Source organism: Cyprinus carpio, chromosome B25 (assembly GCF_018340385.1).
Source record: "Cyprinus carpio isolate SPL01 chromosome B25, ASM1834038v1, whole genome shotgun sequence".
Classification (NCBI taxonomy): domain Eukaryota; kingdom Metazoa; phylum Chordata; class Actinopteri; order Cypriniformes; family Cyprinidae; genus Cyprinus; species Cyprinus carpio.
In genome coordinates, this window is record NC_056621.1 from 16,137,818 (window position 1) to 16,152,149 (window position 14,332).

The following is a 14,332-nucleotide window of genomic DNA, read 5'->3' on the forward strand; positions in this document are numbered from 1 at the left end:
ATTGAACTTGTTTGCTAACTGCTTGGCCACAGATCTGACAAAAGATAAAAAAAAATGGAAGTAGAAATGTTGTTTTCACTGTAGTAAACAAATATATTGTCTAGGTGAATAAATCCATGAAGTTTCTGTCCAAAATAAAAAACAGCAATTATGTTTTCAATGCTTGTAGTTTTGCAAGATTTTGAATGTCATTAAAATTGTAATGAGGAAAAAAAATCTGCCACATTTCGAAGAATGTTGGTAACCAAACAGGTGACAATACCCACTGACTTTCAGAGTAATTCTATGTAATTCTATGGAAATCAATGGCTTCTGTTAACTGTTTAGTTAGCAACATTCTTCGGAATGTGACAGATTTTCAATGTTTGGGTGAACTTTCCATTTAAGACAAACAATTTTTTCTTCAAAATATCTTCTTTTGTATTCTAAAGAATAAAGAATCTCATACAAGAATGGAACAAATAGAGGCTGAGTAAATGACAGAATTTTAGGGTGAACTTTAAGTTGTATTATTTATATTTGTGAATATATTGGCTACCAATTAACCTGCTCTGTAAACAAAAATAAATAAATAAAAATACAACACCTTGGTCTGTCACAACCACTTGTTCTATAGGCTTGTCTGAAGTGAAATTCAACCTGAATGTTCGTTTCTGACATGAAATGTCCGTTCCTACATTTGCTTCATCTCTGTGCCACTTCAATATGATGTTAAGCTGGTCAGAGAGACGGCCGGTGGGTCGTAAAGAGGAGAACTGAAGAATCTGTTCTCTTCCAGAAAGTGCTCGGGCTTATTAAGGGCTGAACGTGCAGCCAGGGAAGGCCGAGAGGGAGCGTGAAAGTGCCTGCTAGCCAACAGCTGCCCTGTAATTTATATTGATGAGGGGACTGGTGGGCCGCTTCCACGGTTTTGATCATTCAGGCAAGAGTGGAGAGATGAGGCTGATGAGTCTGTGTGATGTGTGTGTGGGCAGGTGAGAGTTCGCGACGAGTGTGTATGGTTAAGATTGTTGGAGTAGGAATGGGTTGCCAAGTCTACAGGGATTCAGCTACTTCTGCTTTTCTTGTTTTGCGGTTTGATGCTCAAGTTAAATTTGTATAATAGGAATACTTATTCACAAAACTGTGAATTTAGAGGTAAAGTAAGATAACTGAGTAACTAACCAATAAATTGGGATAAATTAAAAGAAAGAAAGAAAGAAAGAAAGAAAGAAAGAAAGAAAGAAAGAAAGAAAGAAAGAAAGAAAGAAAGAAATTGGGGGGAAATTAGAAAAAATCACCATTACAAAATGTATCTTGAGGAGATTAATGGGGAGTTTAATGCTGACAACAATAAAAAAATGTGGATACTAAAAAATAAAAAAAATAAAAAACAGCCAGGCCAGCTGTCGATATGAACAAAGAATTTTAATGCCACTGCTTACATTAAAAAATGAAGGGTGGAATACACTACACAAAATTCAAAATCTGAACAGATTATAAAACCCTAGACATCATACACTTTCCGAAATTTTAAATGATTGCAGAGAAAAACTGGGCATTGTACACTAATCGACTAGGGATCACACACCAGACTTTCAAGTCATTTCAATGTGTTATGAAATCAGCTCAAAATATCAAACATGTTTGATATCTTTTGACTGGATGGAATCATAGTCTGAAGCTAGTCTGAGTCACTCTGTGCCCATCATACAAGCAATTTTCTGTAAAAATCTCTCACTCCAAAATCTGCAGACTGGCTCTGATATTTGGCAACTAGTAATGACTCTTCCAGACTGCAAACTGAGGCAAAAATCTGGACAAAAATTTTATAGCGTATTCCAACCTTAACCCTCCAAATCAAAGAGAAATACACAATAGAGACTCTAAAAATGGCTTATTTTCAGTGTTGATTCTGGGCCAGTTTATTGGCCATTTCTGATTGTTCATTGGGCTGTCTTTGTCTCACAGACCTGGCAACCCCAGATTGAGGGAAATGTGTGCAAAAATAATGTTTGGGGTTATAGCCTTGGGTGTGTGTGTTTGCATGTGCATATGAGCATGTTCCAGTTCAGTTGCTTCCATGAATGCATTATGAGTGCATATGCGGCCTAGTCGATTGTAAAATGCACATTTGTACAACCCCCCACCCAACACACTGCACATCCTTCAGCCAATCTCAGCTGACACCTTCATTCAAGTCAACATGAACATTTTATTTCTCTAATGTGGTGTATTTCTTAACGCAACAGGAAATTCAATGAGAAGTTGACATTAAAAACCAAAATGGGCTAATTTAGCTAGCATGTTTCAGTGCTTGGCCAAAGCTAGGTGGTTTCTAGGGTATGCTGGGTGGTTCCTACTAATTAAAGTAATAAGGGTCAACTTTGATTTCATTACGAAAAATCAGTCAATTCGTCAGCACATTACAAGGGATAAAAATGCTAATTTCTTTCGGAACTGACAAAGCCCTTTCTCTGCCCATTATGTATCTTCTGAACCATTTCTCTGTCAAACAGCGCCCTTTGACCTGTGCCATCAGCCCTAATATGTCGTCTTCACACTTCATTCTGTTATTTTTTCTCTCCAACGGCCTCTCTCGCTTTCTCTGACAAGCGTCATTAGCATTTCTTTCACTGAGATTAAATAGTGAAGTCCGGTCCGTGGCTTTGAACCTTCTCACTTGAAAAGTTCCTTTGATTTCATTTCCTTCTGTTAAGGAGAAGAGATCAGCGGCGTTATTAAGATAGCAGTAGGGCCCTGGAAGAAAAGGATGAAAGACCACTGATCCACCTTTACGCTAGCTGAATGGAGAAGACAGCTACAACCAGGTATTTCTAAAGCCTTTCAACAAGTCAAGTGAATATAGACAGATGAAAGGATGGCAGTATTTTAAAATAAAATGACAAGATGATCTTTCATTAGCTAGATTTATAGCTGACAAGAATGCAAAACAAATACAGCCTCTCAGGAACTGGCTGATGCTAAATAGCTAGCAATGCTAAAGACACTAACAGCTCTACTGTATAACAGCTGCAGCTCAAAGGTTTTCAAAATAGTGTAGCTTTTCTAACAACAAGCTACAGTATTTAAACATGTAGCGGTTAGCCATTAGCATGACAAAATAAGATATTGTTTGCTTGACTTAACTTCTTCAGAACTAGTCAAGCTACAAGCTATCATAATTTAAAGTAACACTGAAAAAGATGTATTCAAAAAATGCAGCTTTAAAAATCTTTGTTGAAGCTCAGGTGTGAAATTGAACTGATCTGCAACCTCAACAAAACTTGAAGCTACGATTAAATCACTGATATACAGTACTTAATCTGTAGGATGCACAGAGTCTTGAAAGGTCACGTATGCAACCTGTAAGAGATTCTACAGTCTTCTCTCCAGAGCTGATACCTATCTCTCTCAGAGACTTATCAAAAGGAACGTCTTTAACCTCACACACGTAGGTCACGCACAAACTGCATCCTTGTTTTCAAAGAGCAAAGTAGCTATAGCACCCTCTTAAAAAAAAATAATAAATCATGTGACTTCTATGAAAAATTCAAATTTCTTAAATGAACATTAGCAGACCAGCATTTCTTAGCAATGAAAATCAACCTGAGAAACAGTTTTCTTACAGATAGCACTATTATTGTTGACCACAAAATAAATAAAAATAAAATAAAAAATTAATAAATATAAAATAAAGTAAAAATCAATCAATCTACAGACAGATTAAGTCTTGAAGTGCAATAAATATATTAATCAAATGAAAATCACCAATAATATTATAATTATGTTTAATATCAAAATAATTTAATGTATTACTTACAAGTGTGTGTCTTCTTTGTAACTGAAATGCCTGAAAGAAAGAGAGAAAGTAAAACATATTAAATACATTTGTACCATTATTTAAAAAAAAAATATATGTAAAACTACAGTTGTGTATAGCCTAAAGTGGTGTAAAATACAGAGAAATCTGACAGCATATAGGAACGGAGATGCTGTAAGCCATGTCATTGACTGAAAGCTAGCTTCGACTGTGTTAATGCTTCCTAGTGCTGCCACAGGCTGTGCCTAAGCAAGGTCAGGCAGGTCAGTATGTTGCCATCACACAGACCAGGCAGTTGCCTTGCTGTCACAGTTGACCTCCATGCAATGGAAATTAACAGGAAATCACATACAGAATGCTAAACAGATCTGTGAATATGTTCATGTCTGTTAGTGTAGCCCAGAAGCACCGGGTGCAACTCTATGTCTGACCTTATAAAGCATGACTAATGCCACAGAGGCACGGATGGATGTGCGTATGTCTGTGTGTGTGTGTATGTTACTGAAACAGAGGGTCCCATGTGGACTGAGCATGCTCATGCTCTATGGGCCAGAGCAGACTAATAGATCCCACTTGTCATGCGGAAGCAATGGCTAATTTTTCTACAGCTTGCATTTGAAACTCAAGGGATGTCTAGCTGACATGATTCAGTAATTCCACAGAAAATAAAAAGAGGTCTGGCCAGCGATAACGATGCTTCAGATGTTTTTTCGAGGGAAGGGGGAATACAAGTCAAAGACGGTAAAGCAAATGAGCAGGCACACGTGCACACAGACACACCTGAGGACACGGCAGCAAAAAAACACAAAAAGGGCCCAGTAGCGAAACTTGAGGCACTCCGGTCAAGCTTCACAGATCAACAATGCTATTGCTGGGAGCGCAATGTCCAACAACAACATTGCACTAAAAAAAACAAACAAGCAATAATCCTCTTGTAACTTACACCTGCAATCAAATCACAAAGCACTCAGCATCAGGGCAAATGGCAATTACCGAAATATGACGTCAATCTGTGGCTAATAGTGACAATGGGCTAAACACAAAGGTCTCATTCTAGGAGACAGTGTAACGCAAAATATTAAAGCGCAAAATTTAAACTTTGATTTTCAGAAATCCAGTAACTGTCATGGTTAAAAGTTTGGCTAGATTAAAGTAAACTCAGCATATCTGAAATGACGATAGGTGCATGGGAACAAAATCAAACAAACAGTAGAATCAAAAATAAGTAACGAACCCACACACTATCAAGACTTGCTAATTCTTAAACTTTATTAAGTGCAACGTTCAAAGGTCTGGCTAGAAAAGTGAGGAGTCATTGATATCTGCCATGGTCTAGTTGCCTGTTTATTCACTTCAGGAAAGTATGCATTTTGGTTTAGTTTAGAGATAATTCATAACATTCCATATTTTAAGAGTGGAGGACAGGTTTTATTAGTTGTTTATAGGGTCAAAATGACTAATACTAGATGTTGTATTTCCGAGTTGATAGTAACATGCCTGTAACATTCAAAAATTAAGAACATCTCGGCATATCCCAAAGGCAACACTTTTCCAAAATATCTTCATTTTATACTCCAAAGAGAGGAAGTCATAAAGGTTTGGAAGATATCAGAACACCTGCATTACCTATAACAGTAGCCTAAAGCAAAGTCTAAATAGCCATTTAACTCCTTAAAAACAAATAGTCAGACTAGGTGACGTCAAGGCTTTCAGATGTAGCTTTGTGAACGTGCTGGCGGAGGCATACCTGAGGGGTAACCACAAAAACCACTGTGGAAAACAACATATTTTATCACCATGTGGAAAATGACCGGTCGCACACTCAGAATGAAACAAAACAGGTTGTGCTTTGCGGTTATCAGATACCTCATGAACTCAGCTGAGGAGACTGCTAGGATGCCGTCAGTCTTTGATCCAACTTTTGTTACTATCACTCATCCTTGCTCTGTCCTCCCTCTCTCTCTCTCCATGCAATCCCCATCCTTATTCCATATCACTATCAGCTATCTGTCTCTGATCCTTCCCAAACCACAACAGCTATTCTGTCAATGTCACTTACAGATATGAAAACCAATCTTAACACAAAAAAATGTACTTGCTCGGAAATCATTACTGTCAAAAAGAGGACTCTAGACTTGGTCAGAAAAATGGCTTGTTGCTAGGAGAGAGGGGAGGGGTGGGGAGAGAGCCCACTTCCTCCTCTAGGTGTCATTGGGAGGGTTCTGATTGGAGGGTGCAAGGGGAAGGGGCCAGAGAACCAAATGGGTGAACAGAGTTTGGAGCTGGAGGGGGTCTGGGTCTAGGCCCTGACATCAGTGAAGCCTGCCAGGTTATGTCTACTCCACTGGAAGATGGGGTGATGGGTCAGTTTGGAGGTGAATCTATCCTTGACAGATGGAAAAAGATCGTCCGGCCTTCTTTAAAGGACGACATCACGATTGCGGTTACAATGTGGTGTGAAATTCAGCAACTGATCGCACTACTGGAGAACAGTAAGGAAACAGTTCCTTTGTTCATTTAGATGTAGATAAAGACAACAAGACAAACAGACAGGCCTAGATATGTGACTGTAAGAAAGATAAACAGATACAATGGATAATGAATTGGTGAATAAATAAATGGTGAGACAGACCGATAGATAGATAGATAGATAGATAGCAGACAGACAGACAGACAGACAGACAGACAGTCATAGATAGATAGATAGATAGATAGATAGAAAGATGATAATAGATAGAGATAGATACCATCCAAAACAATACATGTACCATCCACAGAATACATGCACTTATTTCCGCTCCTTTAGATGTTAAATTGGCTCTGACATAAAAATATGCTTGTTATCATTTGTGGACATGAAAGTCAACTCCAGGCTAAAGACTTACTCATGATTATTTCCGCTTTTTGCATCAGCCAAGCTAAAGGTCATCTTTCCGGATGTCTACAGGTGAGTCATACAAAACTGATATAATCTAGACATTATTTCGGGTGCATACATTTCATTATAAATCATAAAAAAGCCACACATAACATATCTAATTTTTTAACTATTTCACAATCATAATATATTACCATTCATAAAAACTGTCACGGACAAACAGTGCTGAAAAGAGTGTGCTGGGTATTTCCTGGAAAATATTCTAAGCACATCCACAGCCATCATTCATTGCTTTTTTCCTCTTGTAGATTGCATATGCTGAGCACACTGATGACTGTTTGAAGTTAACCTTTAGCACATCTGCCACAGAGGGGTTGAGTCGCCTGCATTCCTGCCAGGTAAAGCTGTCTGTATCACAGATGGGGAAAAACCCTTTGCCAGAGTCATGCTGATCTGGGTTCAGCTTCTCCTGGTGAAACAGTGTCACGCTTATGTTTAAGAAATAACAAAAGCAGGTCTCAGACCTGTCACCATCCAACCAGCCGCACCGAAGAGTGCCCTGCCTTGGACTGTCGAGCAGAGTGTGCATCATAATTTCAGCTTCCTTAGCGCCTGACAGCAAATGATTATCATGGATGGTTATTGTCAGCGAGGCCTCTCCGCAGGGTGCTTGACGCTCTGCTCTGGGGTTCGGCACTCCATGACATTCAAAGTTAGAGTCTCCTTCACGTAATGGAGCTGTCCCCTCACCGAGCTAATGGGAACGATCCATTTAACCTGTGGCAGTAACACACAGGTGAGGAAGTTCCTAATGCGAGGCCAGTCCCGTGGGGGGGTCCCGCTCAACGTTTTCTCTTCCCCCGGCTGCTGCCGGTCAGACTGCTTGATTCATTGACTGCTGCTTCACACTTATCCTCATTCACTGTTCAGTCTAGGGAGACCGGCGAGGGGGGAGGACAGTGGCTCTCTCAGCCATACAAGGACAAGGCTGGTATAGACACCTCTGGAAAAGTAACAGCTGAGTGGGGGATGATGACAGAGATGGAGATGGTTGGCTTGCTTAAGGGTTGGTGGACCCCTAGCACAATTGTGATATATTGGAATAATGGCCACCTGGTTTTAGGTAGGCATCCTACAATTACACAAATTGTTTCAGGACTCAATGTAATTTTTTCTATAAAAGAGACCTTCCATTTTTAGTAGCCATTGCAAGATAAGAAAGTCTTGGACTAAATATAATTCAGCAATAAAATCGAAGCATGGGCCATTTGTTGTTGCTGGGTATCAGGGCCAGCGCTGGGGTGGGGGGATGCATTCACAGGCCTTGCGGGGTGGGGGGAGGGGGTGCATTCACAGGCCTTTCCCCCCTTCCCCTTCTTGCTGAATGTAATCGATTTTGAAAATAAAAGTGAGAAAACTGAAAAAAAAAAAACAGTGCAAGAAAAAAAAACACACACTTCACCTGCCACTGGTATCTAAAGACAATAAAAATGACATGGGTCAGAATCGAGCCTCTGTAACTGTTCAAGATGTCAGAGTTCATGTGCTAACAAACAGGCCACAAACTCCACATATAGAAGATGGCTGCATTTACCAAAAGCATCGTAAGCCATAAGTAGATTGTAGAGACCATTGGTGCTAATGGTTTCTACAATCTACTTGTGCTGCATTTCCAAAAAGCATCATAGACATAAGTAGATTGGTGAGACCATTGGTGATAATGGTTTCTACAATCTACTTAGGCCAGAAGTGTCCAATCATGCTCCTGGAGGACCAACGTCCTGCACAGTTTTGCTCCAAACAGCTCCAACTTGCCTGGAAGTTTTCAGTGGGTCTAAAGACCTTGATTAGCTGGTTCAGGTGTGTTTAAGTAGGGTTGGAGCTAAACTCTGCACAGTGGCCCTCTGGGAACAGGTTTGGATAGCTCTGACTTGGGCTTACAATTTAGCAAATAATGGTAAATTCTATAAAACTGATAAGCAGCCCTACAGTGGTTACAGATATGGATTCTGGATTGAACAGTGTCTATCAACATCTTACAAGCTCAAATTTTGCACTTTCAAGTCAAGAGAAACTAGCCTTAGTGTGGATAAATGCTACAAGGATGTTGTGACAACCACAAACATTTGCACAGATTTCCATCCACTTTTATCCCCGTCCTTCCTCCGACAATATCCTTGTATGAAACAACACTAATCTCATCTCCACCCATATCTCATATTATGAAAACCAAGAATGCTTCTGCAAGAACTATGTTATGATCAATACAAATCTAGCAGATTATGATATCCTTGATGTACACATGCACATAGTGTGTATTTTTAAATGACATATCACCTTGCAAATCATAAGTTGAGTTATTTAATCAGAACAGAGGACAGATGTCATCCAAGTTTTTTGTCCATCAAAGTCATTTTGACATTCTCTTACCCGTTTTGCACTGACACACTTAGCCTTATTATACTTTATAAACTTTCAAATGCAAAATGCAAAGATTAAAAAAGCTTGACGATTTTCATCATCTCTCCTCCTAATATTCTAAAACACTTAAGGAACTCCGTAGAGAGGCCTTGCATTCTCCAGGGAGGTTCAAGAGAAAAATGACTTCATCTCCAGGCGCTGTTATTTCTGGTCATTTCTAATTGGTTTTAACTAAAATCAAGCCGCTGTGGCTGGCTCCACAGGTTCCCACTGAACAATTCGCCATCTGACATCTCCACAAATAGCAGATTTACATCCAAATTAGTTTTAGAGGACGTAGAAATTACATTGTCGTAGTGTCACGTTGAAAAGGAGAACATGATGAGAAACCAAGCAGAAGTTTGTTGTGGAGACAAATCATGTAAAATACAAGACCACATTAAACAAGTAGCTAGAGGAACATTTCTGGAAGGAATCGGTGGTTCTCAGCAATGTTTTTCCTTACTCTTCTGATCAGATCAGACCTGTCACTACTAGAACCACTGATCTACAGGTTACAGACCATCAGATAGTCAGTTTAAGATTTATGAAGCAGGACATCAAGAACTTTGTTCCATCCTCCTGCTTTCTGAAGCCCAGGAGTCTTCAGGTAAGTCCCTAAAATCGTCTGGTAGCTTGTGAATAATACATAGCAGCAAAGGGGATTGACGTAGGCCCAGGAAGGGCACATGAACAGCAGGCATGGCTGGCAGGCAGATTGGAGACTCCGACGGAATTTTAATTGTACCTCAGGGAGTCCGGACGATAAGCGCCATTGTTATTGCTAAGATGCAGCACAACAGAAGCTCATTCAGCCCAGTGCTTAAACAAACGATGATTACGCCAAATCGGTCCCGCAACGCAGCAGAACCATTACGGGCCCAGGCGCAGGAGTCATTAGTGGAGTGCACGTGAGAATACAGTAACCAGCTGATTGGAAGGAAATGCGGATAATGCGTAGTTATTCCTCAGATTGCTGACTCTACACTAGTTTGTGGTCCACTAAAGCTACACTCCATTGCAGACAAGGTCCCTTCGGTCATCTCTGCATGGCTACATTCACACAATATCAAAATACAGTTGTTAGTCCTGTTTGAAACATTCACACACAGTTTGGTTATAATCCAGAGTGACATTTGTATTCTATAACCAAACTGAATACCTAAAATTTTCAGGACTCACAACCAACTTTTCAAACTTTTGTAACAGTACAACAGCTATGCTAAAAGGCACTGATTTCAGTTATTTGTAGCTGTTGTATAAACAGGTTCAATTGGGAGTCATATCTGATAGCAAATACTTTTATAATCTGTCAATCCTCACCCTTTTTGCATGAACAGATGAAGTTCCTTCAGCTAGCAGACATGACTCAAGTTGGGCCGAGGGCCCCATCCTCTCCCACACTCTAGCATTCCCATTCCTTAGTAATCTATTTGTGATCCCCAGCTGAGCTCCCCATGAAATCTGAACCTCCATCATAAACACAGCTCCCAGCATTCAACAAGACCACCCTGTAACATACTTCACTGGACCTCGGCGACACAGAACGTCCTACTAAAGCCGTTGGTTTAGCCATGTTCATAAAAACAAATTATGGCGAGTCTACACTGACATGTTTGGATATTTTTCCTTCCCTAATATTTCCCATGCTTAGAATTACATTCCATGTAGCGCTTGCATAGCGCTCAGATATGTTTACTTTATGGAAAGAAGCCAAATTTGCCCTTGAGTGAAGGCCAGGACAGGGAGCTATAAAATAATTAAATGAATTTATCTATTTATTTAGCAAACCAAAGTCATCTCCTTGGGCAGAGATTGGGGCCACATTAACCAATTGCGGACATAAGAGAAGTAGTAATCTTTCAGTATGTGTGTGTGCGCGTGAGAAAATCAGTGTTGTGGTCTGTGGTTCAGCTAAGGAATTTGAGTTTTATGTCTTTCTAACCAGCTTCACACTCGTTTCCACTCTATGAAGCTAATTTAACAAAGCACCATAAATATATGGAGGCATATTAAACATATCTTACAACCAAGAGCTATTTCAGATTCCCATGTGTCTACCATGCTAGACATAGCTCACCGTATGGGAGGTTAAGCGATCAAGATGTAACTCTTGTTATACAGTTGGAACAAAGCCAGTCTTGTCTTTTCTTATAAAATATGCAAATTCTCCTCAGTTATGTTGTAAGATAACAAACAGTATGGTAGTTTTTATGGTAGCATGTCTATGCGAAATTCACTGATTCAATTAAGTTCACTAAGTGGCTGCTAAAGTGTTTTGGGAGGTTACTAAGCAAAGGTAGATGGTTATTGGAGATTTCTGGGTGGTTTCCATTAACCGATTTTATTACATTTATATTTATGCATTTAGCAAACGCTTTCATCCAAAGTGACTTACAGTGCATTCAGGCTAACATTTTTTACCTAACATGTGTTCCCTGGGAATCAAACCCACAACCTTTTGTGCTACTAACGCAATGCTCTACCACTGAGCCACAGGAACACACTAAAACATTTATGTGACTAAAACATTTTTTTTCTTCTTGCGATAAGTCATGGCTATGGACGTTGGTAGATTTATGTATATCGCACACTGCACATAGGCATGTATCTGTAGAGAAGCAGTGCAGAGGATGCTTCTGAAATGGCAGGTATAAACACAAGCATTGACTAGACTGGCTGCGATCAGCTCTGGTGCCCGTGCCGAATTCATAATGCTCTGCAGTCGTGTGCAGTGTAAATAAGGGGTTATCCAAGCATTAATGGCAAGGAAAACCCCTTATACTTGAAAGTGATGTATTAAGTGTTTCTTGGAGGGTAAACAGTAATACATTAAAGAATAATCATGTGACTTTTACGTACGCCAGGTGTACTGTAAATACGAAGAAAATTGTATTGCAATTTTGTGAAATATTCCTTTTTCGAACTGCCTGAAAAACCACCTCATATGAGCGTAAAAAACTTTTATTGCGATATATGGGAGTTTTTGAAAAATTTACATGTTTTCATTGGGCGTATTTTCAATTTGCGCAATTTGAATGGTAATGGAAACACAGCTAGTAAAATTCTGGTATTACTCAGGTCCCAATGCAAGTCTACTTTTTTGATTGTAAATCTGATCTCTTAAGTAAATGGAACACTTCTTGTCAAAAAGCCACGTAATTTGAGTTATCGTTCATGTCAAAAGAGTTATGCACCACATTTTAGTATTTACTTTTAAGTATGAGAAGTAGTGATAGCAATGTTTGACTTTGCAAAAAACACCACTAATCAAGGATCTTGCAGCCTACCATCATATACAGTAATAATTTATATATGGATAGATTTACAAATCAGCAGTAGCTCCCACTGATACAGTGGAAATGATGTTTGTCGGAACAAACTGTCCTTGCAGAGAAACCACAACAAGATGTCACATGATCTTCAATTGCATTCACAGACCGGCTAAGCAGCAATTGGTTCTTGAGACATCTGCAAAGCCCGGACTTTATGACTCATAACGAACATGACAAGAAATTCCATCCCAGACTTTCCCGGGTCTGTGCGCATGCTGTTGATTCATCTCAAAATGTCAGTGCAAAAACCAAAAAAGCACAGCAGATGTATCAACTTCTAAAACGTGGCAGTGTGGATTGCAACTGAAACACTTGCATATCATCTCTTTCATCTCGCCAGCCACTGAGTGTGTGAACTCTGAGGCAGCTGACGCCGCTTGAGGAGTGTGGGTCGTCGTACTTTCCAAACCCGACCACATCTAAAGGCCGCGTCTACCGCGCTTACCCTCCCTGAGCATTTCACTTGAATGTTTTTCTTTTCCCACCCCTCATCTCTCAGACACCTTTCCAATGGTGAAGCAGACAGACTTTTAAGATAGCAGCTTGAGTGCAGATGAATTAAACAACCCTTATAATCCCAGTTGGACAATACATCTAGTCTGGCGTGTATGTGTGTTTAAAGTGGCGTAGGAAACACACTCCCCACAATCTGCAGGGACATCGGCCTATACAGCACGCTGTTCTCAGCTCATTGAATTGAGGAAACTGTAATGGTGAAACCGGGAGGAAAACCAGAGAGTCTGCTTGGTCCATATCCTGCACCGGCCAATAAAGCTAATTGCCTCAGCAAACCTCTCAGGTAATAAAGCTCCCTATTAGCTGAATTACATGTCTGTCAATCCTCTAATTAATGTCACAGAATTACTGCATATCCTCTGGTCCAGCAGAGGGGAGGAAATATCAGAGGATCTCTCAAGATGTATGCAGGTGGAATTTTCTGTTTCGGCTACTGTACGCGGTCGTGCCTGGCACTTAGTTCCGCATGTATCTTTCATGTTTTTCATAATTAAAACCTGAGAGCTTGGCCAGTTCTCTTCCCAGTGTGCTGTGAAGATCAAAGGGGCTCTTGTTACAGAAGTGAGTCGATCAGAGAAGTCACTTTCCAGCCAACGGGGTTCAAGCTTAATGCTTCAATATCCTGCACTTATTTGGACATATGTGATGTGGGGGGCCAATGAGGTGGACGGCCAACAACCAAAACAAACGTTAATCTCCATGCTAAAAATCGTCAATGCTACAGTGTTGTTTGTGGTAGCTAGGTTATGTTTTAAAAAGTGGTGGAGAAAGCGGGCAAGTGTGCTGACCTGCTGGTTGTTACTGGATATTAATTTAAGGGTCATTTATTACTCACCCTCATGTCGTTCCAAACCTGTAAGATCTTTGCTCATCTTTGGAACACAAATGATTGATTCTACATCAGAACGCTGGCTGTGTTGTGGTACTCTCGTGAATGTGTGTAGACTGACACCGAAGAGAAGAAATTGTTGAATGAAGTCATTATTTTTGTTTTCTTTGCACACAAAAAGTATTATTGTAGCTTCATAAAATTACAGTTGAACCACTGATGTCACATGGACTATTTAAACAATGTCCTTGCTACCTTTCTGGGCCTTGAAAGTGGTAGTTTCATTGCTGTCTATGCAGGGTTAGAAAGCTCCAGGATTTCATCAAAAATTTCTTTATTTGTGTTCCGAAGATGAACAAAGGTTTTATAGGTTTGGAACGAAATGAGGGTGAGTAATTAATGACAGAATTTTCATTTTTGGATAAACTATCCCTATTTTAAGATACATTCTGGGTTAAAACCTACTTGTAAACAATAACATAGAAATTTAGAAATTCCCTAAAAAAATTATT

The 14,332-nt window shown here is 39.8% G+C and overlaps 1 protein-coding gene across 1 annotated transcript in view; it reads right to left on the reverse strand.

Annotated features, from left to right (window-relative positions):
• roraa (RAR-related orphan receptor A, paralog a) overlaps positions 1 to 14,332 on the reverse strand; it is a 283,466-nt gene that overhangs the window by 83,044 nt on the left and 186,090 nt on the right. Inside the window, exon 2 of the mRNA XM_042752916.1 lies at positions 3,803 to 3,832. Coding sequence (XP_042608850.1) covers positions 3,803 to 3,832 — 30 coding nt within the window. The remainder of the gene's footprint in view (positions 1 to 3,802; positions 3,833 to 14,332) is intronic.